Consider the following 26156-nt stretch of genomic DNA (forward strand, 5'->3'; position numbering starts at 1 on the left):
GTTTAATTAGGAGCTGCTGCTGCAAAAGGCAGTAAGATTTCATGGTCAAAAGAGCAGAAACCTTTTTTTATAATTTAACATAATTTAGTTTTTAACTTTTCCTAGCATTTTCTGTAGCATTATTTCTGTTTGGATAAATAGGGTTGTACAGAAAAAAAGACACTTCTAAAGAAAAGTCTTAATGCTCTATTTAACGGTATAGCCAAACTCTGTGGCTGACAGTCTGCTCTTCTACAAATCGTTTAGCATCCGGTTTTTAAAGTGAACACAGTTACATGGTTCCAATTCTGAAAATGTCCTGTTAAAGTCCATGGGAATATGCAAATAAACATGTGCAAGATTAGGGCATATATTTATTTCATGCTATATACTTCGTGCTGCACTGTAGCAAATGCAACTTTTGGTTCCAGACCTACCAGATCTATACCAGACTGCCTTTGCACGAGTATCTATGGTCAAAAGTATCAGAGAGGTAGCCAAGTTAGTCTCTATCTCCAAAAACAACAAGAAGTCCTGTGGCACCTTAGAGACTAACAGATATTTTGGAACATAAGCTTTCGTGGGCTAAATTTCTGTTAGTCTATAAGATGCCACAGGACTTCTTGTTGTTTATGGTCAAAAGGGAGCCCTGCAGGGCACCAACTGCAAAGCTGCAGCCTTCCACTGCAACAGCCACAATCTTATTTATGTTGCACAATTCACCAGATACACAGCGCTGGGGATATAGATCAAACTATCCATAAATGCAAACCAACAGTAAATGTCACTGTGCACCGCAACATGCTTAGTTTTTGCAGCGGCCACCGGCGGCTCCAGCAGCCCAGCACCAACCTGTGGGCTTACACCCCGAGTCTCCCGGGCGGGAAGTACGATTTGGGAGGTTGAAGGAGGCGCTTCAAGCCGCCTTTCCCCTCCCGGAGTAGCAAGCGGCGGCCACCTCTGCCGCCCGGCCGGGGAGACGTCTCTGGCAGCCCCCTCCCTACCTTGCCCCGAGAAGTCTGCGGCAGCCAGCGTGAGGAGAGCTTGGGGGCGCTCGGCCAGCCCGGGGGAGCCGCCTTCGGGGGGCAGCCGCCCCCGGCTCCTTCTCTTGGCGGCGGACATGGCAGGAGGCGCGGCCACGTGCGCGGCCCCGGGAAGCGCTTCCCAGTCAGAGTGCAAAGGCCGGCACCGCCCCCAGGCCGCGGCGCCGCTGTCTGCCAGCGCAGGGCGATGCTGGGGGTCCGGGCGCTGCGCTGGGATCTCTTGCAGGCCCGAGTCTCCCTCGGTCTCTACCGCCGCCTCGGCTGCCCAGCCGGCCTCCAGCCCCAGCTGGATAAGTTTGGTGGGGTCTCCGTGCACCTGGCTCAGCTTCGCTCTCCGGAGAGCTTGGACCGAGACACCTTCCAGCGATGGCTCCAGGGCAAGTGCAGTTCAGGGCCCCGCGCTGCCCCTGGCCTGCAGCCCTGGAAGAGCAGGTCTTGTAAACAGCAAGGAGCTCCCTCCCCAGGGCGCTGAAATCCTCACCTCATTGGGAGCAGGAGGAAAGCTCCCCTGGAGTGACCTAGACCCAGGATTTCCCCCAGGGCAATGTCACCTTTCCGGTAGGAAGCCGGGCTACCGATGTACATAAACCACACAATGTTTAGGGTGCCCTGGTAGTCAGCTTCAGCAAAAACAAGGAGAGGGGCTAAGGCGCCTTAAAGACTAGCACATTTATTTGGGCAGATGGTTCGGTGGGCTGCGTTCCACTAAGCTGCAGCTGACAAAGGGGATTCCAGCCCAGGAAAGCTTAGGGCCAACTAAACAAGTGAGTCTTTAAGGTGCCACAGGACTTGTCATTATTTTTACAATAACAACAAACGTTTCCAGTAATCCTGTACTCACCCAAACCTCCCATTGCTGTCACTGGGAGGGCTTGGTCGTGTGGGAGAAGGTTGGCAGTATCGGACCCAAACAAAGTACTTGGTTCATTATGTCATTAAAATCTGGTATATTAAACACCATCAACTGAGATTTTACAAGGCAGCCAGAAGAGGCTATTTTGTTTTCATTTCAGGGGAGGCTATTTTTTACGAGATTTAAACATTGCTTTTTGGCATCTGCACCCAACAGTGGAAGCCTTATGAAATCAGGTACAGGTTGTACCTCTCTCTCATTCAGCACCCTCAGAACCTGACTGGTGGTGGAGGAGAGAATTTGCTGGATGACAGGAGGTCAATATTCTCTAGGACGTTACCAACACTTCCACTGCTTACTGGGCTCTTAGAAGACATTTGGGGGTAAATTATAGCTAAATAAAATAAAGCACTGAGAGCCAAGAGCGGTGGGTGGAAACAAACTTTATGGGACCACAGGAAACTTGGCCACACCCATGATAAGTGATTGTCCAACTGACTAAAATCATGCCAGATTATGGAGTTCACCAGGCGAGAGAGTTACGGATTAGAGCATTTCAACTTGTACCGATTTCTGAGGAATTGGAGGGGAGGGAAGGTTTGGCCAAACATGCAGTGTAAAAAGCAGGAGGAATATTAGGAATTAAAATTAAGTTAAAACAAAAAGCAGTCAAGTAGCACTTTAAAGACTAGCAAAATAGTTTATTAGGTGAGCTTTCGTGGGACAGACCCACTTCTTCAGACCATAGCCAGACTGGAACAGACTCTATGGTCTGAAGAAGTGGGTCTGTCCCACGAAAGCTCACCTAGTAAACTATTTTGCTAGTCTTTAAAGTGCTACTTGACTGCTTTTTGTTTTGATAGTGTATAGACTAGCACAGCTTCCTCTCTGTTACTAAAATTAAGTTGTATTTTTAAAAATTTCTAAATTCTATTCGTACATAAACAAGCAAATTTGGATGAATTTTAAATCTGATAATGTTCCTTTTCCAAAGTGCATTTTGTAATCCCTTGAAATAGCCTTGTCATTTTTCCTTGCATACATTTACCTGTCATTCTTTTCCCTGAAGAGAAAGCATACTTCTTAGGCAGCTAGCCTACAAGCCTCAAATATCGTGGCATAATTTTGTAACCTCGGGTTTACAGTTGCACAACACATTATTCAACCTTTAATTTCTGTTAGTACTGGAAAAAAAGTGAACACATGAAAAGGACAGAATCTTCATTACTGATTGTGCAATGCTATCAGCAAAGTGCATGTAAAGTTCCATTGAAAATCGAGCACCAACATAATATTGTAAACCACAATCCAGGTGATCCACTATTTAGACGATGATAAAGATCTTTTACTTTAATTTCTAGTAATAGTAGCAAATGATCAAGAAACCTCTGTTACTTGCATGCTGAAAATTGGTGTCCTTACTGCCAGTTGCCATCTTCTTGGAGATGTGTTTTCATCTTTTTTTTTTTTCATAATTAAAGTTTTTTTTACTGTTTCCCAAAATTATCACAAGAAGACAGTTATTTGCACTAAAACTCAGATTGTACTGGCACCTTTATATATGGTCTGAGCCAGCAAATATGCCATACCTCCTTTTTGCAATCAGTTTTACCTACATTTTTTCAACCAGTTTGCTCCTGCAATAAATGAAGCCAGCTTGAAAACTTTTAAGTCAGGAATATGCCACGGTACAATTTCACAATCACTTTTCTGACTACTGCTGTTATTCCACATTAAGCTCTCCTATTATATTCAGCAGAACTAAAGAATTTGGTAAAAAGAATGGGAGGGATGGCCATCAGAGAACAGCTTTTATTTTCACTGTATGAAAGCAAGCAATGATCTTGTGTTATCTTTTTTTTTTTCCTAGAGTCTGTCAAGCAGTGGAGAGCAGAAGGCAGAATAGCAGTCTGGTTGCACATTCCTATCCTCCAAAGCAAATTTATAGCCACTGCTGCTTTGCAGGGCTTTACTTTTCACCATGCAGAATCAGACTCGTCTACGCTGACACTGTGGCTAGGAGAAGGACCCAGCAGGTTACCAGGATATGCCACACATCAGTTAGGAGTGGCAGGTTAGTTCCAGTAACAATTCTGTTTAGGAAAAGAAAATGTCGATGGTTTAGGACAGGGGTCAGCAGCCCCTGACACAGGTGCCAACAGTGGCATGTGAGCCAATTTTCATGAGGGAGCTCAGCCACACCCCTCCTCCCACGTGCAGCCAGGAGCTTGCTCAAAGCCATGCCCCCTGTGGATTAACAAAAGACCAGCTAATGATGCCAACCACCACCTAAGCTGTAAAGCTCAGTATCTTAATTAATTTGTTAATGAAGCTGTTGTAAGTAGGACTATTAGTGACTTTAAAATATATCACTGGCACTTCGACCATACATAGAGGTCAAACAGTCAAATTTCGGCAACCTGCCTCAGAAAGGTTGCTGACCCCTGGTTTAGGACCTGATTCAGCAAAAAGTCAAACGCTTCCACGCTACACAAACCAGCAGGAATTGTTTGTCGAGGGGCTGGATAACTTTGTGAAGTGCAGTCTGTCATTTAGAAGTGTCTCCATAGAACAAACACATTGTGATGTGTGGGAATTAAAAACAAACTGGTCAGCTGTTGTCTTAGTTTTGAGGATTAAAAAAGTTTTAAACTGTGTTGGGCAATGGAGGGGGCAAGATATGGTCCTGAAGCTTTAACATTTCATCTCTCCTATAGGACACTTTAAAACAAAAACTAAACAAAACCAGGAACTCTACGGCATTCACCCTGCAAAGAACGAAATGTCCTCCAGGAGAGATGGAATGTTTAAACCTGCAAAACTATAAATCAAATGAGAACTAATAAAGTATTTCTTTTTACAAAAACTAAAAGAAATGCATGGGTCTTTTTAACGTATTGTATGGACTGTAAATGTGGACCTGTTCTTCTTGGGTCCACCTAAGCATGCTAAAATACCTGGTTATAGGACTGTATCTCTGATCCTGAAGCACCCCTAGGTGTCTCACTTCCTGCCTTTACCTGGCCATGTGTTAATTCATATAGTTCACCCACTTTTAGACTAGGTCCTGGGCTACAGCACCCAATGGCACAAATGTACTTACCACAAATTTGAGAGAGTGGGGAAGGACAAAAATCATCAATTTTAGGAACTGATGTATATAAGTTAGCTGATCACCATATGATTTTGAGAGCTTGTAAATAGTCATACACTAATTCAAATTAAGAGGTACACACATGAAATGGAAGATAAAGTAAAGTTTAATTACATTGTACAAAGAACATTAACTATAAAGAAACTTTTTTTCCCTCCTGCTTTGCATTATACCACAGCTTTGCAATATTGAATTGCCAGTAAACCACACATTTTTGCAGGGCAAATCAGCAGAGGGCAGCACAGATGAAAATATTTAAGACAAGCCTTGGGTTTGTTTTTTTTTTCTTCAAAAGACATGTTTAAACATGTTTTCCAGAGGTATGAAAATCTCATCATTAAAATATGTGGCATTAAACTAAGGTCAGACAATGCATTCCCTTTGCAAAAGTACAGTATTACGCCTTATGGTTGCAATTTACATATTTGAGAAAATAAAAGTAACTGAAAGGGGATTTTCCTGAAGTAAGATTTGCATAACTCAAAATGTAATGTAAAAAGTTGTAGTTTTAAAAACTACTGTTTTGTACACTGCAGAACCAAAATAATATATGTTGAAAATATCTTTGAAATACTAGCATTTGATTACCTTTTATTGTGGGGCAAACATTTTGGCTGTATTTTATACAAATAGGAAGTAACTTCAAGGGCAGAAGCAATTCAGTTTATTCCAGAAACTGTGGCTTATTGATTTCAAGCACTACCACATAATAACTAAAAAAAAAAAAAACCCTAGTACTTTTTATGTATTTATTTTCTGTTATTGTTTTTAATCCAGGTGGTTTCAGTTAGGTTTTATTTGGAGTTTTTCATGGAAGGAAAAGATCAGGAACACATGATATTGTAAATCAACTGATTTATTTAAATGAAGTTGTACTATAAAGTACTGTTCTATTTTATATAGGTTCTTCTGTATAGATGCATTGGCGGGATTTTTTAAATTACCATTATTATCGTTTACACAACCTTTCATATATGTTCCTGAGAAGGCAAGACAAAGCAAAAAAGCATACACAGTGCACTCGGAAGTGGAAAGTGGTGAAATTTTTGGTCATTCTGAGCTCAAGTGGGAATTCATTCCACAGTTCCAGATCGGATACTGAGAAAACTCTTGACTCCTTCAGTCTCACAGCCCCACCCCGGGTAGAAAATTCCATTGTTTCAGAAAAGCAAAGTTGTTGACCACAGTCTTCATGCGGGACGTTTAGGCAATCTTTTATGTACCTTGTCCCATGAGAATAAGAACTGATGCCCTCAGAAGCCAGTCTAGAGAGCTGAAATCAGGTTTGATGTGTTTGCAGTAGCCACTGATTGTGAATTTACTGCCTCAATTTGTAACTACTTTTCAGCAAAATGCAAAGGATCTTCCAGTCATTTACCATTGAACTGTATGCTGCGTGAAAGGCTGTTACACTATGGCTACATCTACACTACCAGATAAATTCACATTTAAGGCAGTTAGCTCGATTGTACCAAGTGACTATCTTCACTTTAAATACCATTAGCTCGATTTAAGGAGCACTAATATCGATATCATAACATCATTGAAACCAGCTGGGTGTAGCATTAAGTTTGAATTCAAAAGTTCAAATGAAGGTTGGTGTGGAAACGCCATGTCTTTGAATCAGATTCATTAGCCTCCAGAGGCTGAGTGGCACTGCTGCCCCTGGCTCCCGGCTCCCTGCCACTTCAGGGAACCAGGAAACTGACTGGCATTGCTGCACCTGGCTCCTGGCTCTGGCAAGCTAGGTAGTGCAGTGCTGGTCAGTATCCTGGCTCCCCCAGGCTGCAGGGACCTGGGAACCAGGCAGCAGAGTGAGCACCATCAGTGATGGGGGTGCAGCAGGGCCCGGGGCAGGGGAGGGGGCAGAATGAGGGGCTGAAGGAACTGTGGGATAGGTTCCCACGATGCACTGCTGCAACAGTCGATGGTTGGTCATTCAGCATGGCAGCACTAACTCGACTTTGTGTGGAATTTGTGGGGAAGTGAGGATACTCAAAATCAAATTTATAAAACCCAGAATTATAAATCAAATTGAGCTGGTAGTGTAGTGTATGAAATGGTTAAGGGGTCCCCAGACTATGGTCACATCAGCCTGCCAGACCTATCTGTCTGGCTCCAGAGCTACTACCTGGAGAGGCTAACCCCTGGCCCTTCCTTCTCTTTCCCCTCCTACGCAGCATCAGCTCACCACACTAGCCACAGTGCTCTGGTTGAACTGGTTATTAGAAGAAAGAAAGTACATTGAGTTAGAGCAGAGCGAGAATCCTACCACACCCAGTCAGATATTTTTTGTCCAGGTCCAAAGCATTTGGTCAAGATACAGACTCTACAGAAAATGATTTTAAAACCCAGTGATAATGGTAATACTAAATAAAAAGGTTTTTAGGGTCCATTCAAAAGTGTCTCTCAGTCTGCCTTTTCACTACCGCTGCCTTACACAGTTGAACAGAAGCCATAATCTTGGTCATTGCTACACATCATTGGGGCACAACCTATTTTCTGTTATGGGCTGCATCTACAGCTGCTACAAATGATTGTGTAAGATTCCAGCAATTGAGCACATTAGATAGATTAGGAACTGTCTGAAGCAGTTTTGGGAATTTTAAAAACAACTTTCCATAATACCTCAAAATAATGTCAATTTTTAGCTGTTACTGTTTATGGCACAGGCATTCAGTGTTTACAGCCATTACGTGGACCAGAAATGAACTTGGACTGTGAACATCCATTGGCAGCACAAAGTTAAAACTGTTTAATACATTTATTCGTAAGCAGTATCTACTTTTTGTTCTCTACTTCTGGAGAAGAGGAAGGTTTTTTTATATTTCTATCATCTGTTTCCAGAAAGAGAAAAGACACTGGTCACTGAACAAAATAACGTTCTCTTAACTATTGCCTTGGGAGACAATAGGTTGTCTCTTTTCCAGAGAGTCAGCGTGGAAGGTAGTTCAATGTTCTAAGCGTCAGATAGACTGTGTGTAGAAATTCTCTCCACAGTTTAAATGCCAAGGCCTACTGTTGATAGCTAATGAAGGAGACGAGAAGCAGACCACTACAAGCATTTTTCTTTTCTTCTTTTTGCTCTAATCATTACTCGCGACCAGTGCTTTTTTATACAGGTACTTGCCAGTACACCTGGGCACCTCCAGCCATGGGATTGGCTGGGAAGAGGGGGCTGAGAGCCAGCTGAGTATTGGCACCTCTTTTTTACAAAAAAGGCCCTGCTCATGACTGGATGTAGGCACCTCACCATGCTCAGTTACATTGACAGATATTAATTTGCTGGGAGCAGAGAAGAGAAACAGTTGATCCTTCTTTCCAAATAATCCAGACCACTGTTTGCCATTTCTAGTGGCCATTCCTAGTCTCAGAAAGCCGTTTGGCTGAGAAGCATCTTTTTTCTGGAAAAGAACCACTACAGCCTGCATAAAAGTTGATGTCTGCATCTTCTCCCGCCCCCAGCAGGATTCCAGACTAATGTGCTGCTGATGAAGGAAGCAGATATATGACTAATTCCCTAAAGCACGCCCTTTCACAAAGCTTGACTTCAGGACTGCTGTTTCATCTTTTAAATATTTCTCCTACACACAAAGCTCCAATTTCTATATAACGCAGAAAAGGATGTTTTCAATCTAAAAACTTAATTCCTTAATAATTCCCGTATGTGAAAATATTTTCCCCCAATATTTTAGATGTGTGCATCATCAAATGCTAACCACATAGGCTTCCATCCACTCAAAATTGATAGGAACAGTTCTTCCTGTAATTATCAGTATTAAACCAGAGCACAACTGATGTGGAAAAGGCCACTGGAAATTGCATTCACTCTTCTCCTTGTGCTCACCACAGCATGTAAAGATAAAATCTGTCAGAAGGGATGCCAGGGTAGTAAAATACCCATTTTAAAAGGGACAGCTGTCTTTAAATTGGAATCCTTTCAAAAACAGTTACCAGGTGTGATAGAATGATTAGACCTGAAAGCAGACAGGGTTTTAAGAAAAATATGGAAACTTGTTTTCTGCGGAAGTAAGTAATGGGCCAACTGCAATCACCAGAATACACTGCAAGGCTTAATTACTCAGTTAAACCCTTAAACTTGTCATTTTTTTCCATCAAGTAAGGTGGTGCTGTGCCACGTGGGGGTAGTGCTATCCGATAAACAGGTTGACGCAAATACTACTTGCTGATTAGAAAGAATTCAGATTATCTAGTCAGCACAATATCAATGAATATATAAGCTAATTGGCAGAATAGTTTCATCATCAATAAAACCAGTTTCTGAAGTCAAAATGCATCAGTGACAAACAGATGTCATTTTCTGCCTATTTTTCAGTCGAAAAGTACTCCTATCTCTAGAGTGAGAGGACTCATGGACTCATTGAAATTAAGGGGAACTTTGTCATATGATTCACTAGTGTTAGGATTTCAGCCAGGATGATTATTTTCAGCTGGGACCTGATCCAAGGCCCTTTATAATCTATGGAAAGATTCCCAGGAACTTAAAAGAGCATTGGGTTAGATTTTTGTGGAAGAAAGGCATTGATTTCCACGTATGTTTTGCTAGATCGTTTGTAATACTTTTCTTGGCCATGCAATTTTAGTAGAAGTCATTTTACATAAAACTTAAGATGTATTTTTCTTTTATGTTTCTAACCTGCATTCTAAATTTTGGAAAGCATAATCCCTCATATTATGAAATTATAACTTTTATATTTGTAATTTGATGTACTTTGTTAATTTAGCTCAGTCCAGTTTTCTGATGATAAATCACCTTCCAGGATAAGCCTAGCGTAAACTTGCACTGAACACCAACGAATCTCCAGAAAGGTTTGCTTAGCTCATGTAAAATTTTGAGATAGGTTCTAGATGCTTGCTTTCTAAAGTTATCAGAAAAATATTCTTTCCCCAACAGGTGCTGCATTAGATGTAGACACTGGAAAAGTATTGGTTGTACAAGATAAAAATAAAGTAAGTTTGTTATATTATTCCAGAATTCTTATTAATCCTAAATGGGATTTGCATACTGTATAAAACAAAGATCTTTTAGCTTTCATTTCTAATAAGTTAGAATAGTTAAAGTTTACTTTCTCCGCAGGTATTTTTGAATACTTAACTATAGACTACTAAAAATATATATATATATTTGAAAAGGAATAAGAAACTGTGAATTTTGAAAGGTGCTGTATTGCAGACTGTTCTCACAGTTTTATTAATTTTAAATGGATAGAAATTGAATAAACTTGTATTGTGCTTAACTGAATGTTACACCACTTGACAAGTACCTGAAGAAGTTGTATGGCCAATCAAAAGAGGGGCAAGGTGGGAAGGTAAGGGTCAAAATGTTCCATTGTAGTCAGTGGGAAAAGTCTCATTAGCTGCATCTACACATGCCAGCTACTTCGAAGTAGCCGCGCCAACTTCAAAATAGCACCTGCCACATCTACACATGGCGAGCACTATTTCGAAGTTGAAATCAACGTAAGGCGGCGAGATGTTGAAGTCGCTGTCCCCATCAGGAGATGGGAATAGCGCCCTACTTTGACGTTGAACGTCGAAGTAGGGCACGTGTAGACGATCCGTGTCCCGCAACATCGAAATAGCGGGGTCCGCCATGGCGGCCATCAGCTGAGGGGTTGAGAGACACTCTCTCCAGCCCCTGCGGGGCTCTATGGTCACCGTGTGCGGCAGCCCTTAGCCCAGGGCTTCTGGCTGCTGCTGCTGCAGCTGGGGATCCATGCTGCATGCACAGGGTCTGCAACCAGTTGTCGGCTCTGTGGATCTTGTGCTGTTTAGTGCAAGTGTGTCTGGGAGGGGCCTTTTAAGGGAGCGGCTAGCTGTTGCCCGGGAAGTGCTTGTCCGCCCTGTGACCCTGTCTGCAGCTGTTCCTGGCACCCTTATTTCGATGTGGGCCGCTTCGGTGTGTAGACGCTCCCCTGCAGTGCCTACTTCCATGTGGTGCTGCCCAACGTCAATGTTGAATGTCGACGGCACCAGCCCTGGAGGACGTGTAGATGCTATTCATCGAAATAGCTTGATTTTGCTACATCGAAATAAGCTATTTCGATGTAGCATACACGTGTAGACATAGCTATTGTGTTCTGTGGGGCCTAGATTTCACCCTAGCTCATATGTATAACATACACACACCCACTGACTTACATTTTTCTTTACCAATTCATTTTTGAAAAAAAACAGAAGGAGACACGTGTAATATGCTAATTATTTCAATGACTGTCTGCTCCAAGAAACCAAGAAAAATAGATGGTTATATTGTGTTTATATTTTCTCTGTTGACAAATACTGAAAAGATCTGAAGTACTGTTGTAGTCAAACAATATTTATGTAACAATCAAAAGGTTTAGCGAAAGATACCAAAGTTCAGTTAAAGAATGTTTAGGTTGCTATGTCACAGTCAACTCTTCCATGACCCTGTTCTCAGTACACCAGTATTTTATGTATATATTACACGTGCTCATTGTTTGTGTATCATGCACAGTATTTGAGATATATTATATTGACATACATTACTACAGAAATTTTTAAATGATGATGGACTGGTTTTAAAATGTAGAGTAGATTTGTTAGTGATCCTGTTTATGTTTACAAGTAAACATAGATTACATTAACTGCAAGGGGTACTTCTCTATGTTGTTGCAGGCATTGGTGTATCACAAAGGTCATTTCATTGGCATCATCATGGGGTGGCTGAGAAGGGTGCATGACATGTGACTCTTTAGGAATTCTGGTTTGTTTAGAAGGCTCCAGAGTGTTACTTTCTTCTCAGACCAGAAAATTAACATTGAGGGTATGGAAATGCCCATAGTGATTTTGGGTGACCCTGATTACCCCTTGTTCCCTTAGCTCATGATGCCTTACAGAAGCACCCTGGTCTCCAGTATGGAGCTCTTTAACTACATGCTGAGCAGGTGAAGAATGGTGGTAGAATGTACCTTTGGCCATACAAAAGCCAGATACAGGTGTTTTTTGACCCACTTAGACCTCAGTGAAGTAAACGCTACCCTTGTCAGTGGGGCCTGCTGTCGTCTTCCTAACATTTGTGAGGTAAGGGGGGAAAGTTTCATGCCTGTGTGTGGGGCAGAGGCAGAGATCCTGGCAAGAAATTATCAGCAACTAACCCTCAGGGAAAACAGGAAATCCCAGAAAGAGGCACTGAAAATCAGGGATGCCTTGAAAACCAAGTTTGTGAATGAACGTGAAGGTTGTTAGCTAGTTTCTCACCCCAAACCATGCTGTTTCCTTGCCCTTTATGAACTGCCCCCCCACATCAACTGTGCAACAGCTATCACCACCCAACCAGCCCAAAGCATGTTAACCGATAAAGGAAACTCTTTTTCCAGTAAATAATGTTTTTATTTAGGAGGATACTAATGGAAGAGTGGGGGAATATAGGAGAAGAAAGGACAATAAGATCATAGTCAAAGGTTAGCTTTCTGGTGGATGTTGATTTTGTGGGGCTATGAAGCTGGGCTCTCGTGACCTCTCTCCCCCCCGCCACCCCGTTCTGGGTCCCAGTCAAGAGGAGGGTGCTGAATGTGTGGAGGGCTGAGCTATGGGGGCAGGCATTAGTTGGACAGGGGATGCAGGGCCAGGAGCTGGTGAGTGGACTGACTGGCTTGAGGGAGGTCTCAAATGATGGTGCCTGTGTTGGCTGGTGGATGCATTGCCTCCAGGGAGGAGAATGACCAGGGTAAGTGTGGCATGTATTGGTGAGGCCTGGAGTAGCCTGGGAGTGCTTTGCCTCTAACAGAGGAACGTAATGTGTATGGATAGGGAGTCATGTAATGGAGCATTTGTTGAGGTGAGGGGTGCTTTGTTCACTGACTTTTTATCAAGCACAGCTTCAGTTAATTCACAGGTTGCAGATTGTGATTTCTGTAGCAGAGAATTAATTAATTTTATTTGCTTGCCCATAAAGGACATGAATCAGTCATGCATTGGTTCGTGAGAGTCCATCATTTCTTTTCTCCAGTCACAGAGCTGTTTTTTCCTTTGTGACTACATCAAAATAATTTTCCAACAATTCAATATGAGTCTTCTTCCTCCACATTTGATGCAACTTATCTGCTGGACTGGGTCCTCTTTGTCTTTTACCAGGATTGTTTGCTGCAAAAAAAAAAAAAAATTAGAAATAATGTCATTAGCAATAGCAACATTTGTATCTTTACTCTGAACAATGACCATACTGACTGAAAGAATGGCTCTCTGTCTTTATGGACAAACATATTGCAACTGCAAAGTCACTCTGGTTACTCTTAGAATCATAGAATGCTAGGACTGGAAGGGACCTTGAGAGGTCATCGAGTCCAGCCCCTTGCCCTCATGGCAGGACCAAGTACTGTCTAGACCATCTCTGATAGACATTTATCTAACCTATTCTTAAATATCTCCAGAGATGGAGATTCCACAAACTCCCTAGGCAATTTATTCCGGTGTTTGACTACCCTGACAGTTAGGAACTTTTCCTAACGTTCAACCCAAACCTCCCTTGCTGCTGTGTAGTGGGTTTGCCTGGAGTGGTTGCTGCTTAAAACAGCACCTGGACTTCAAAGCGGCTGCTCCAGGAGATGCATGAGTTCTGCCCTTCAGCTGGTAGGTCTCAGACAAAAAATCATCAGAGACTCACGAAACTTCCCATGCGTTCTAGGTGGCCAAACGAGACATCAGCCTCATAAGACTAACAGAAAGCGATAAGGAAAGATTGCTTATTCTGTCCAGGTACCATGTTGGTAAAGTACCTGTCTAAGACCTTCAGTGAGATGTCCAAACAGGATCCACACTCCATCCCCAGACATATTAACACCCACAACCACAACATACTATTATCAGTAGAAAAAAAAGCCCCCTTACCAGAAGTGCCCTCTCCAAGATCCATGTTGGCCTCTGAAGCTGCCTCCTGAGTTAAGGGGACAGGCTCCACTGGCTCCAGCTCGATAAACATCTCCTGGCTTTCAGGATCTACTTCTATGCTGGAATGGACTCTAGTGTCGTCCACTGCTTCCACATCAGGACGCACTTCATCATACTCCCGAGGAACACAGGAGTCGATACGACTTCTTGTTGGGGGGAAGAGATTGTGTCCGTCCTCAGAACTGTGTGAAGCTCATTGTAGCATCGGCATTTCTGGAGAGATGCCCCAGACCTACTGTTGGCTGTCTTGCATTTCTGGTAGCTCTGCCTTGGCTCCTTGATCTTCATGTGGCACTGCTGAGTGTCCCTGCTGTACCCTTTCTGCATCATTTTTGCATAAATATCAGCATTCCTCTTGCTGGATTTGAGCTGAATGAAAATAGCTTCTTTCCCCCACAATGAAATGAGGTCCAAGAGCCCCGATGCGGCTCTTTTGTGATCTTGGGAACTCATGACTACAAGGTGTGCTGTAGAGATGTGATCCACACATCTACTTGCCTCCCTAGCCAAAGAGGAAAGGAAAGCTAAACAAAATTCCCAAGCTGATGACTACCACTTCCTGTCATCTATTTCCAGCTGATCTGGAGAGCAGCGGGGGTAGAGTGATGACCGTAAAGGACACCTTGAGGGGCACTGTGGGACAGTTTAAAGGCTAATAAAATCTATTTTAATAACGCTGCCATGTACATTTGTGTAGTTTGACTTTGTAAATTAGCGTTACTGTGGGGGGAAGTCAGCATTACAAAAATCGACCTTCTGAGTGCTGGGGTGTAGATGGATAGCTTATAAAATCAAGCTTAGATGCTTAAATTCAACAGTCTCCTAGTGTAGACCAGGCCTTAGGCACAGGGACTTTTTATTCGAAGTCCTTGATTTTCTTTAGACTAAAAGTTATAGACAGCTACAACACAGACACCATTAATGCCAATTCCCCCACAAAAATGGCCTACTTAGGTACCCTCACCCCTGCATTAAAAATGAACCCCAAACACAGTGTAATTGAAGACACGTGTATTATACACCCCAGCAACCTCATGACTATATGATGACCACCTTGGCTTTTGTCTTCTCCAACCAACCACACTTTCCCCATGTAGGCCATAGGCTAACTTTAGCACCATTCCTTTATTCTTCCTGTATTTATGCAGACCTTTGCAGAATCTCAGGAAAGCCAATAGCTCTCATTAAACTCTTTGAGTCAGGGATTCCATTTCTTTGTTTTGTAAAGTGCCAGGTGCATCTCTAACATGATGTAATATTCTTTGTCCAGGATCTAGAGGAGCCACAACAACATGCATGGAAGTACTTAATGTCTCACATACACTTTCATTCTTGGCCTCTTGAGGTTGCCAAGCAAGAGTGTCAATTGTGGTAATGGTGGTTTTTGTGATGTGGAACTGTACTGAGACCACCAAACATCCATCACACGGTAATGGCTTCCAGTTACTACCAAGATTGCTTACATTTAAACCAGTCAAGTGGTGAAAGGCTCCTTATTTCATAACCAGATTCTTGACTCATTTCCCCATTTCATGTGGTAAATTCAAGGACAACAGAACTCATGTGTTACTTCTGTTTTGGTTAAAGGTTTGTTTAAGTGAATAATCTATTTGAAATTTAAACTGAATCTCTCCGTCATAACACCATAGGCTATAATTAGTTGGGAGTAGACATTTTCTGCAAATGGCAACGTAAGTTGTAATTGGATGCACTAACTTCCATTTTCTGTAATTAAATTTAAGCCACCATCCTACTAGCCACATTTTCCTCATAGTGAAATAACTAGCAACAGACTTATTCTCAGTGATCAAGCTAAGCTTTACTTCAGTTCACAGCTAGTTGCAGCAAAGCTAATGTCCTTAAATGAAAGAGTATATTCATAGGCAGGCACAATTATACAATATGTTGAATTGGTAATGCAAGAGTTCAGGGAAGAGAGGCACCCCTCTACAGGAAGTAAAGTATTAACTTTGAATTTTTATTAGCTGTAGAGCAAAACTGTGAGGACTTCTGTGTAGTGAAGCCTCCAAGCTCAGTTTGAGTAGTTGCCACTTAATGCAGAAATTTGGCATGCAATCTCTAAGAGCCAGAACAGGCTCTTGTTATAGGTGGAAAGAGTTTCCAGAATAAGTGAAGAAAATACAGATCCTACCAGTTTAGAAATAATATTTTCCTAGTCCTTGGAATGAGCATGTAACAATAAAAATAATCTGCTTAAGTTTCAGCAGAACCCAGTAAATAATCAGATAGCAAAAAAAGAAAAAACAAAAAAAAAACCCCTATATCTCCTTTATATTTGTAATAGCAAAAAAAATATTAGTTTCCTAAAAAAATTGTACATTTCAAGGTTTGTCTTGCTGCCTCAGCCACCCTGCAGTACAAAAGCATGAGCTTGCTTTCCACTCAGAATGCACAACACAATTCCTGCCATACAGTATCAGACTTTGGGAACAAAAAGGTGGTTTTCCTCCATATGTTGCCCAAGAAAAGGTAGAGGATGCTGTATGCGCAGAATGATGGAACTTTAAAGAGAGAGGGGTGAACTTTTGCATAGCTCCACAACATCTCATTTTCGGGTGATGCAGAATAAAATTGGCACAATCCAGGCCTCAGTACATCCAGCTCTCTGCCAGAATACGACTGATGTGGTATGCAAGCAAAAAGTGAACTTACTTTTCACCAATTTACAGGAATTTCTTGCGGGTGCAACAAGCATGTTTACAGATGTTCCAGTTGATGTAGTGCACTTGGACTTTCCAAAGATCTTTACCAGGTCCAACGTCAAAGGCTGTTAAGTAAAGCAAGGTTAAAAGCTAGAAAACAAAGGGTAGGACTAAATGGTTAGTTTTCATAGGTGAGATGTAGATAGTGGAGTACTACTAGGTGGTATACTGGGACCTGCATTGTTCAGCATATTAATAAATGATCTGTAAAATGGAATAAACAGTGGGGTACAGGTAGCAAAGTTTGCAAAAGACACACTCTTACTCAAGATGGTTAAGTCCAAAGCTCACTGCTAAGGGTTACAAAGAAATCTCACAAAAGTGGATGACTAGGCAACAATATGGCAGACAAAATTTAATGTTGATAAATGCAAAGTAATGCACGTCAGACAGCATAATCCAAACTAGACATACAAAATAATAGGGCCTAAATTAGCAGTTACAACGCAAAAGATCTTGGAGTAAAAAATTTCTGAAAATGTCTGTTCAGTGTGCAACTACAGTAGAAAAAAATCTTCCTATCTTAGGAACCATTAGGAAAGTGATCTACAATAAGGCAAAAAAATATGCCACTATATAAATCGCTGGTGTACCTACATCTTGAATACTTTGTTCAGTTCTGATTGCCCCACTTCAAAGAAGATAAATTAGAATGGGAAAAAATATGGAGAAAGGGCAAAAATATTTAAGGGTATAGAACAGCTTCCGTGGGAGGAGAAATTACAGATGGCGACTGTTCTGCTTAGAATAGAGATTATTTGAGAGGAGATATGATAGACAGCCATAAACTGTTCATTAGTGGTTTGTGGGTGAGAAAAGTAGTTTCAGTAATCATTCATATCCGGTATCAGGAACTCTCAAATAACCAGGATTTTAACCAGAAATAAATTTTAGTTACATTTGCCGTAAGTACTGTATAGTGAAAGTAAATACAAATAAATACAGTGTAAGTTTACAGTGTACAATACTACTGTTGTTGGTAAATAAAATACTGTGCCTACATTTTTGTTTGTTTCTTAATATCTAATCTTGTTTTGCTAGGTATACTCTCTAGGATCCAGAATATTTGAATATTGGGCAACCTCTTGGTCCTGGGGCTGCCAAATATGAAAGAGTTTACTATATTTACCCCTTCACATAACACAAGAACCAGGGTGTCACCTAACGATATCAGTAGGCATCTGGCCTGAACACAAGCAGAAGGAAGTACTTCACACAATGAACAGTCAATGTATCAAACTTGTTGCTGGGCCAAAAGGCATAACAGGGTTCAAAAAAGAATTAGCAACTTCATGGAGGAGAGATCTACAATGACTATTGGCCAAGATGGTAAGGGACAGAACCCTATATCTGGGGCTACTTCTGCCTCTCCTCCATGAGGCAGAACACTTTCCTTGACAGAATCTGTCAATAAAAAAAGCTGTCTGGATGTTCCAGGGGGCCCTCTGTCAATAACAGGGCTTCCAGGTCCCTGGGCAGCCCTGTCTGCTGTGTTTCCAGTTGGCCATTCTGTCAAGAGAGCAGCCAGGAAGTCTGGCCGTTCTCTGTTGACACAAGTTTTTTCGGAATGTATCTTCTGGCAGCAACTTCTGTCAACAGATCACTCTAGTGTAGACATAGCCTGAGTTTTTCTGAACCTCAGACTGCGAGAAACTGGGACTAGATGACAGAATTATTGAATAATTACAGTTCTGTCTGGTTGTTGTGGACCATCTGGCAGCAATCCCTGTCAGAAGATAAGACAGAGGAATGCTGGCCCAGTGTGGCTATGCTTATGTTCTTCGGAATTTTTTGTCATTTTCCCCCCAAAAATGACACCCCCTGCAAAAAATGGAGACCAGTTTAAATGAGGTATTTTGAAAGTTGAAAAATCACTCAAGTATATTTGTGTGATGCATACTGAATGTGGCTGCCATCTCGAAAATATTTTAAGAGATCTTTGTGTGGTGCCATGAATGAGGACAATTAGACAGAAAGATTTGCAGGTACTGAAAACAAATTCTGAATGCCAGCAAATATATACATATTGTCCAACTACATTTTTATAATTCAAATCCTTTTCTCCCATGAGAATGTTTTTCCATATAATCAATGGACAGTACCCAGTAGCTTTGCATAAAACAAAAAAATTACTCTTTTTCCCCAGCATTATTTTCATTATATTTTTCTACATTAATCTCAGGAGATTAACTTCCTGGTAACATTTTAACTGTTGGTTAGTTTTAAAAATGTATACTATCTAATCTAACAGCTGCAGGATCTTGGCCATGTTTACCAGTTGCAGTTCTTATTTCATTATCCAGTGCGCACATTACTACTCTTAACAAACAACAACTTTTGATGGAAATTAGTGACCAGTTGAGTGCGCTACTGAGTGCTCAATCAACAAAGCATCTGGGAAGTGACCACTAGTTACTACTGGCAGTAGGACTCTAGCTACGTCATTTGAGAGGAAACCAGACATTTAAAAAAAAAATTATCCAGCCATAGAGGATTTGCCTGGCCATTGCGATCAGGACATAACTATCTTTAAATTGACCCCATCTCCCTAAATGCAGTTTATGAAATATCGTGTCTCATGTTTTCAAAGAAACTTAAGGTGAGAAGAAATTATTAGATCATCTGTTGCAGTGGTTCTCAACATATTTACCATTGTGAGCCACAGCTATGGATTTGTATATACTACGTGGGCCACATCCACACGAGATATAGATGACCTGTACAGCTACTACCCCTCTCCAGGGTTTAGAATTTATTATATGGCAAGCAATATGATCCATTTCAACATTGGCAATGCGTACCAAGAGTGTTTTACATTAACAAAGTAAGTCAAATATTAACTGTTCAAATTAATTTTATGTGAAAGTGGCAAGGCATATTTCTACCCTCACTGCACTGGGCTGAGCACCCTGAGAGTGTAGGTATGGAGACTGCTTGCAAAGATGGGGAGCCCTGCCCATTGCAGATCACCCCCAGCCAGGGACTGCCCCCATGCATACAGCCCCCCAGCCAGAGATTTCAATTGTTGCAAGGCTGCAGTTTATCTTGAATAATTAAAATAATTTGATTCTGCTGAACTTCAATAAGATTCTGTATTGAGTCACATAAAAAGTCGATTTTATTTTTCTACTCCATAAAAACAAATGACAAGTTTACACTACATGGTTATTACAGACACTAAACACTTTAAAGCCAGTGCAGTTTAGAACAGTACTACAATCATACCTATTTGAAGATTAAATATGTACAGTTATTTTTAAAAAGCAAAAAAACTGAAGTAGAATACATTAGTGATTAAATATAAGATTATACAGTCTATATCTATAGCAGCTTCTTTCATGTCTAACTACTTATTTTATCTAGTTAACTAGCAGCAACTTTGTCTAATGACTGTTAGACAGTTTATACTTTCAATCAGTAGATGTCTTCTTCCAATATTTCATATAGACAGGTAGCTGTCTGATCACATTAGCAAAAAAGAGAAGTTTTATTGAAATCTTTACTGATAATTATGGAAGTAATTAACATGTCACCACCTAAAAGTTCATGTACTTATTCAGTTGAGTAGGCATTCTAGAGGAATCCTTTTGTATTAGGGAGAACAAAACAGACTGTGCCTTACTAAATATTTTCTCCTCCATTATAGACCACAAATGCATGGAAGTTTCCCGGAGGCCTGTCCGACCCAGGAGAAGACATTGGTAAGTCTCACGACAGTGTTTCAAATCCATCAGCAGTGTAAGCAATCATAACTCCATCAGTCTAAAGCAGTTTTGTAGGATCACTCTTGTGAGATGGTTGGTATCTTATTTAAATTGGTGTCCGAGAGGTGGGAGGACATAACCCCACATCTTAAAACTGACCCTTCAGCCGAGGGTGCCCAATGCTTCACCATGTTCAGTGCATATTTAACACATTTTTCTACAGTCTTCATGAAGAGCAGTGTTTGATTTCTAGACTTATTTGACATTGTGTCATATGAAAACCCAAAGTGTAAAGAAGATTAATATAGCATAGAAATTAATGAATTCAGATACTTCAGGCACCTGGAGCACCAGGTGATAAAACTCAGCAACATTCTGAGTAAAAATTCCTGATACTCAGTACCTATCTGTACCATGGAAATAACTACGTGTCTTCTCCCATCCTGGGTCCATCTTGTTTGTTTAGATCGGAAGCATTTTCAGGCAGTAACTGTCTCTTTTACCTAGTAATACAGTGCTTACCAAAATGAGCCCGTTTTCAGCAGGAGACACTAAGCACAACTGCATCACAAAGGCTACATCTACACTAGGGAAAAACTTCAAAAGGGCCTTGCAAATGGCCAAATCGGAGAATACTAACGAGCGCTGAAATGAATGTTCAGTGCCTCATTAGCATGCTGCTGACCATGGTACTTCAAAAGTGCCGGGTTTTGCTCACACACAGCTCGTTTACACAGGGGTCCTTTTCAAAACGACCCTGCAAACGTTGAAATCCCCTTATTCCTATCAGCTGATTTTGACATTTGCAGGGTCTTTTCGAAAAGGACCCCCGTGCAGACAAGCTGCACTTGAGTGATATGTGGCACTTTCAAAGTGCTGCAGCTGGAAGCATGCTAATGAGATGCTGAATATTCATTTCAGCGCCTCATTAGTATTCTCCAATTTGGCCACTAGAATGGCCCTTTCATAGTTTTCCCCTAGTGTAGATGTAGCCAAATAGTCATTACTCTTAAAGTAAAGGTAAAAACTGACTCAAGAGTTGAGGAAATACTTCACTTAATAGTACAGTACTGCTGAAGTTCTGTCGAAAGGTACAGGACCAATGAGTTTACATAGCAGAAGGTTTTTTGCATAAGGAGAGACTACAGGTTTTTCTGGATAAAGGAGACATTATGTAGGTCTTGGGTTCAAAGATTCCTTCCAGTGGGTAGTACTCCAGTCTTCACTCTTATATTAATACATTTTCCTCGCAATACTGTTTGAGATTTGAATATCTGCACCTTGCTGATGACTAAGATCAGGCAAAAAGAGGTTAGCATGGGTGGACTAATACAGAAAATGTCTGGGAGGAGTGGGGACAGGCTGATATCTGCTAACTCCTTGTCCTGCAGCTTAGCCACAAGTGTTTTCTTTCCCACACATCCAATTGAACATCAGTTGATGTTGCATGTATAGTTTTTGAAACATGAGCTTGCATGTTAAAACATTTATGTTTGCCTATGAGTAGATCGTGGCATTATTATACATAGTATGTTTGCCTGTTCTGAAAGGAAGTCTGGTTGGACAAGGATGGAAAGGGAAGGGATCTGGGGAGAGCTTTACATTACTGATGGGCAAAGAATGGCCAGTACTGACCATGGCTCCACTGTAGGAGTGCTATATATAGGAGTGCCAGGGACGTCCCTCTAAAATAGGTGAGGCTGTAGCTGTTGCTGGGCATGACAGCAAATAGGATAATAATAACTGGGAAAAACATATGTTTCTTAAAGTTTCCTTCATACCAATATTAGAACATTAAGATGTGATGTAGTAAATAGTTACTGTATTTTAAGATATAAATTAATGAAACGAAATAAAATAAACAGAACTTTATTTTTTCCTTCATTTACATTAAGCCTCAAACATTTATGGGCCTAATTTTCAAAAATTTCAGAGTGCAGGTACCATGCTTTGGAGATCAGTGTTTAGCCACATGTACCAGTTTGCACAAGCAGCTGCAGTAGTTTTGGGAAACAAATTAAGCACAAAATTTGCATGCATTTTGGGGCTTGCTGATTTTGGAAACTCAAGCCCTAAGTAGTCCTTCTATTTTAACTTGTCATATAATATTTTAAAGTATTAAAAAATAAGGCAACTAAAACAAGGCACTACATCTTGAAGAAAAGCTTAACTAAAATCCCTGGTCTAATGATTCTGTCGTAGCATGACATCCTTCAGCATTGCTCTAGTTCCATCTTTTTACTCCTTTTCCCTGTTAAGTTGCTACAGAACTGCACACAAAACTGTAGGGAATAACATTTGCTTTCCTCTTCTGTTTAACCTGTGAAGACTAACTCTGCCCACCTTCCATTAGAACTTCAATGATTACAGCCAGAGGAGTGTCAGACATGGAGTCAGAGCACTTCCCTCTCCCCACACACAAAAACCTGGAGTAGCTTTGTAGTTAATACTGTAATAAAATGCTCTGCAGACATTTATATAGTATCATCCCCCCTCAACCCTTGCAGACTGTGCTCATGTAACTAGTCCTATGAAGTTCAATCCAGTTACTCATGGGCTTAACTTTAAGCATACATAGAAGTATGTCCTGAAATTCAGTGATTACTAAAAACCCACAATTTATATCTTGTATACTTCTCACATTTCAAGATGATTTGCAGGTGAGGGAGAGTCACGAAAAAGTTTCTTGTTAAAAAGGAATGCAATTCTGTTAATTAGTAACTAGAATGTTGGTTTATATTTAACTGCAGAAAATAGCCTAGCAAAGTAGCCATGGGCATTTAAATACACAAAACACAGCCAGTTCTTTACCACGAGGATAAAGAAATGTCTATTCACTCATTCAAAAATTACCCCAATCAAGAGGGTTTGTGAAGTTTTTCGTGACCTTTTGTTACTTGGGGTTAAAGTTAAGCATATTTAAGAACCTTGCTGAGTCCCGTCCAAAAACAGTTAATGGTTGGCTAATGCACCAAGAGGGTTTGTGAAATTTTTCCCTGATGTGGTCACCTCATCTCAAAAAGGGTATCTTGGCACTGGAAAAAGTTCAGAAGAGGGCAACAAAAATGGTTAGGTGTTTGAAAGAGCCATCATATGAAGAGAGATTAAAAAGACTCTTCTCACCTTAGAAAAAAGGAGAGTAAGAGGGGGTGTGTGGTAAGTGTATAAAATCATGACTGGTATAGAAGATAAATAAGGAAACATTGTTTATTTGTTCTCATAACACCGGAACTAGGGGCCACCAAATGAAATTTTTAAGTAGCAGGTTTAAAAACGAAAGGAAGTATTGCTTTTCACAATGCACAGTCAGTAAACCCTCTGCTGGAGGACAGTGGAAAGATCAGGGCTTTAACAGGGTTCAAAAAGGGTTCAAAAATTCAAGAAGGATAGCTGCATCAACGGCTATTAGCCAGGATAGGCAGGAATGGTTCCCCTCTGTTTTTCAGAGGCTGGGAATAGGTGACGGGATGGATCACTTGGGCTATGTCTACACTACAGAGAGCTTTCAAAAGAAGCTCTTCCAAATCTCTTCTGAAAGATTGTCCACACACAAAAAAGCGGATCAAAAGAGCGATCTGCTTTTTCGAAAGAGAGTGTCCACACTCACTTTCGAAAGAATGGATTAGGGATCGAAAAAGACAGTTCTTCCAAAAGAAGGGCCCTGCGGAGCATCTACGCACATTTTGTTTCAAAAGAAGCTTTCAGAAGGGGGCACTCTTCCCAAAACAGGAAAGGAAGAATGATTTTGAAAGGAGCACCATATTCTTTCGATGCACTTTCAAAAGAACACTTTTTGTGCGTAGACGCTCCAAGGGCTCTTTTGAAAGAGCTCTCTTCTTTCGAAAAATCTTTTGAAAGAACTTGCTAGTGTAGATGCAGCCTTGGTGATTACCTGTTCTGTTCATTCCTTCAGAGAGGAGCCTGTCATAGGCCAATATCAGAGGAAGGGCTAGAAGGACCTTTGGTTTCACCCAGTGTGGCCGTTCTTATGCTCTTATGGCTAACTTTTGGCAGATGAGGATATTAGAGCCCTCTTGGAATCTTCGATTTTGATTGCCATTCTGAGTTAACTCAGGCTTTTAGTCAGCGGAGGGACTGGGTCTAAACATGGGAAGTCAATGAGTTACCCTGCCAACCATTAGCTGTTCTAGTACTCAGACTCAGCAAGGTTCTTTTAAAAAATGGTGAAATTTAAGCACAAGTAACTCTGTGAATGTGCTCATGGAACTTCCTGAACTGGGCCCAAGTTACTGAGGTTTCTTACCCCCCTACACTCGTACAGATTTTTACAATGAGAAATGCAAGACATATTTCTCTGTTCTTGGTCAATATACAGAAGATTTCCAGAAGCAAAGTTAAAAGGAATAATCTGTATGAATTTTCTATGCATCAATAGACTTTGTAGTATCATGGCAAAATAATATAAGTGACATGTCATATAGCCATCAAGGATAAGTTTGAAAAGGGCTAAAGCATCCCCATGTTTTGTAGGGGAATAGTTTATACAATTTTACATCAGTAAGATGAATTGTCTACTTTCTGCCACTAAGCTAATTGATCTGCTCCCACAATCAATGCAAAAGGAAAAAAAATCAGCCTTTGAAAATAAACCTAAAATGGATTCATTAAACTGAAAAACATTCAGCAAATCCTTTCGATAAGAGCAAGTTATACTGCCTTGGTGCATCTGTTTCAGAGCTACACTGTACTTGTACAGTATCAAGGAACATTCATCATTTTGTAGGTTATCCCCAAGAAAAGCAAAAAATAGTCCATTGCAATTAGTTTTCCTCAAAGAACTAAACACCAAGATTACTATAATACTGGAGTTTATAGCCTTTACAGTCTCAAAAAGGTGTTGCCTTCAGCAATGCTTTAGGAACTGGAAATCTTTCACAATAAACAATTCTTGAAATATAGTCTCCACATGTACTGTAAGAATATTTCTTTTCATTTAGGAGACACAGCAGTTCGAGAGGTTTTTGAAGAGACTGGCGTAAAGTCAGAGTTCAAGGCCCTCTTAAGCATAAGGCAGCAACACAGGCACCCTGGAGCCTTTGGTAGATCAGACATGTATATCATCTGTCGCCTGCAGCCTTCCTCATTCAACATCAGTTTCTGCCAAGAGGAGTGCCTGAGCTGTGAATGGATGGATCTTGAGGAACTTGCCAGGACCAAAGACACTACCCCCATTACCAGTCATGTAGCTAAACTGCTACTTTATGGATACAAAGAAGGATTTGAAAAGATTGATATAACTATGAAAGAATTTCCAGCTGTTTACACAGGCCTATTTTATAAACTGTACCACAGGGAGCTGCCAGATACTTACAAATTCATGACAGAATCATCATAAGTTTCACATTTTACTAAATAATTTAGAATGGATTATCTTAAATTGTGAGCTTACTTATACCATATTATAATACTCTTGGACATTGTTCTTGCTGAAATTCAATATTTACTCTTATATTTTCTATTAAGATATATGTAGATATATTTCTTTTAAAAGGTAAATATTCTTGTAAATGTGTGCACATCTTTAAGTTTCCTTTACACTGTAAAGCTAACATAAGGCTAATATAATAGCTCTAACTAGAGGAAAATAGGTTAAACACTCATGTTAAAATTTTTATATAATTTTCCTGGTGCTTTTTCTTCTGCACACTGGCACAATTGTTTCAAAACATACAGTAACATTAAGATTATATTATTCAAACTTATTTAGTAATCCAACATCTGCAAAATCAGTTATCAAACATTTGGAAG

At 40.7% G+C, this 26156-nt stretch overlaps 2 protein-coding genes across 6 annotated transcripts in view; one reads left to right on the plus strand and one right to left on the minus strand.

Moving 5' to 3' along the window:
- The window catches only part of AFG2A (AAA ATPase AFG2A), a 269455-nt gene extending 268315 nt beyond the window's left edge, over window positions 1-1140 (minus strand). For 2 of the 4 annotated variants that reach the window (XM_074993344.1, XM_074993345.1), the window contains exon 1: window positions 984-1140. In XM_074993344.1, the coding sequence (XP_074849445.1) occupies window positions 984-1101 (118 nt within the window). In that variant the 5' untranslated portion in view covers window positions 1102-1140. The remainder of the gene's footprint in view (window positions 1-983) is intronic. The other 2 variants (XM_074993342.1, XM_074993343.1) reach the window with 2 other exon arrangements.
- Window positions 1085-25743, plus strand: NUDT6 (nudix hydrolase 6). 2 transcript variants are annotated; one of them, XM_074993352.1, is made up of 5 exons: window positions 1085-1580; window positions 3746-3949; window positions 9945-10000; window positions 20330-20384; window positions 25346-25743. In XM_074993352.1, exons 1-5 carry the CDS (start codon window positions 1100-1102, stop codon window positions 25741-25743), a joined length of 1194 nt encoding a protein of 397 aa, XP_074849453.1. In that variant the 5' UTR covers window positions 1085-1099. The 2 variants fall into 2 exon arrangements, with proteins under 2 accessions (XP_074849453.1, XP_074849454.1); XM_074993353.1 differs by having other exon boundaries at window positions 1183-1399.
- The last annotated feature ends 413 nt before the right edge of the window (window positions 25744-26156 follow it).

Source organism: Carettochelys insculpta, chromosome 4, assembly GCF_033958435.1.
Source record: "Carettochelys insculpta isolate YL-2023 chromosome 4, ASM3395843v1, whole genome shotgun sequence".
In the NCBI taxonomy this organism is placed as follows: Eukaryota; Metazoa; Chordata; order Testudines; family Carettochelyidae; genus Carettochelys; species Carettochelys insculpta.

What these genes read in the sequence shown, in the direction of transcription:
- NUDT6 (XM_074993352.1), top strand. Translation starts at nt 1,100, where the DNA reads ATGGCAGGAGGCGCGGCCACGTGCGCGGCCCCGGGAAGCGCTTCCCAG. An exon ending in ACATCAGTTAGGAGTGGCAG is followed by an intron (nt 3,950 to 9,944) that starts GTTAGTTCCAGT and finishes TTTCCCCAACAG; the next exon opens with GTGCTGCATTAGATGTAGAC. An exon ending in CGACCCAGGAGAAGACATTG is followed by an intron (nt 20,385 to 25,345) that starts GTAAGTCTCACG and finishes CTTTTCATTTAG; the next exon opens with GAGACACAGCAGTTCGAGAG.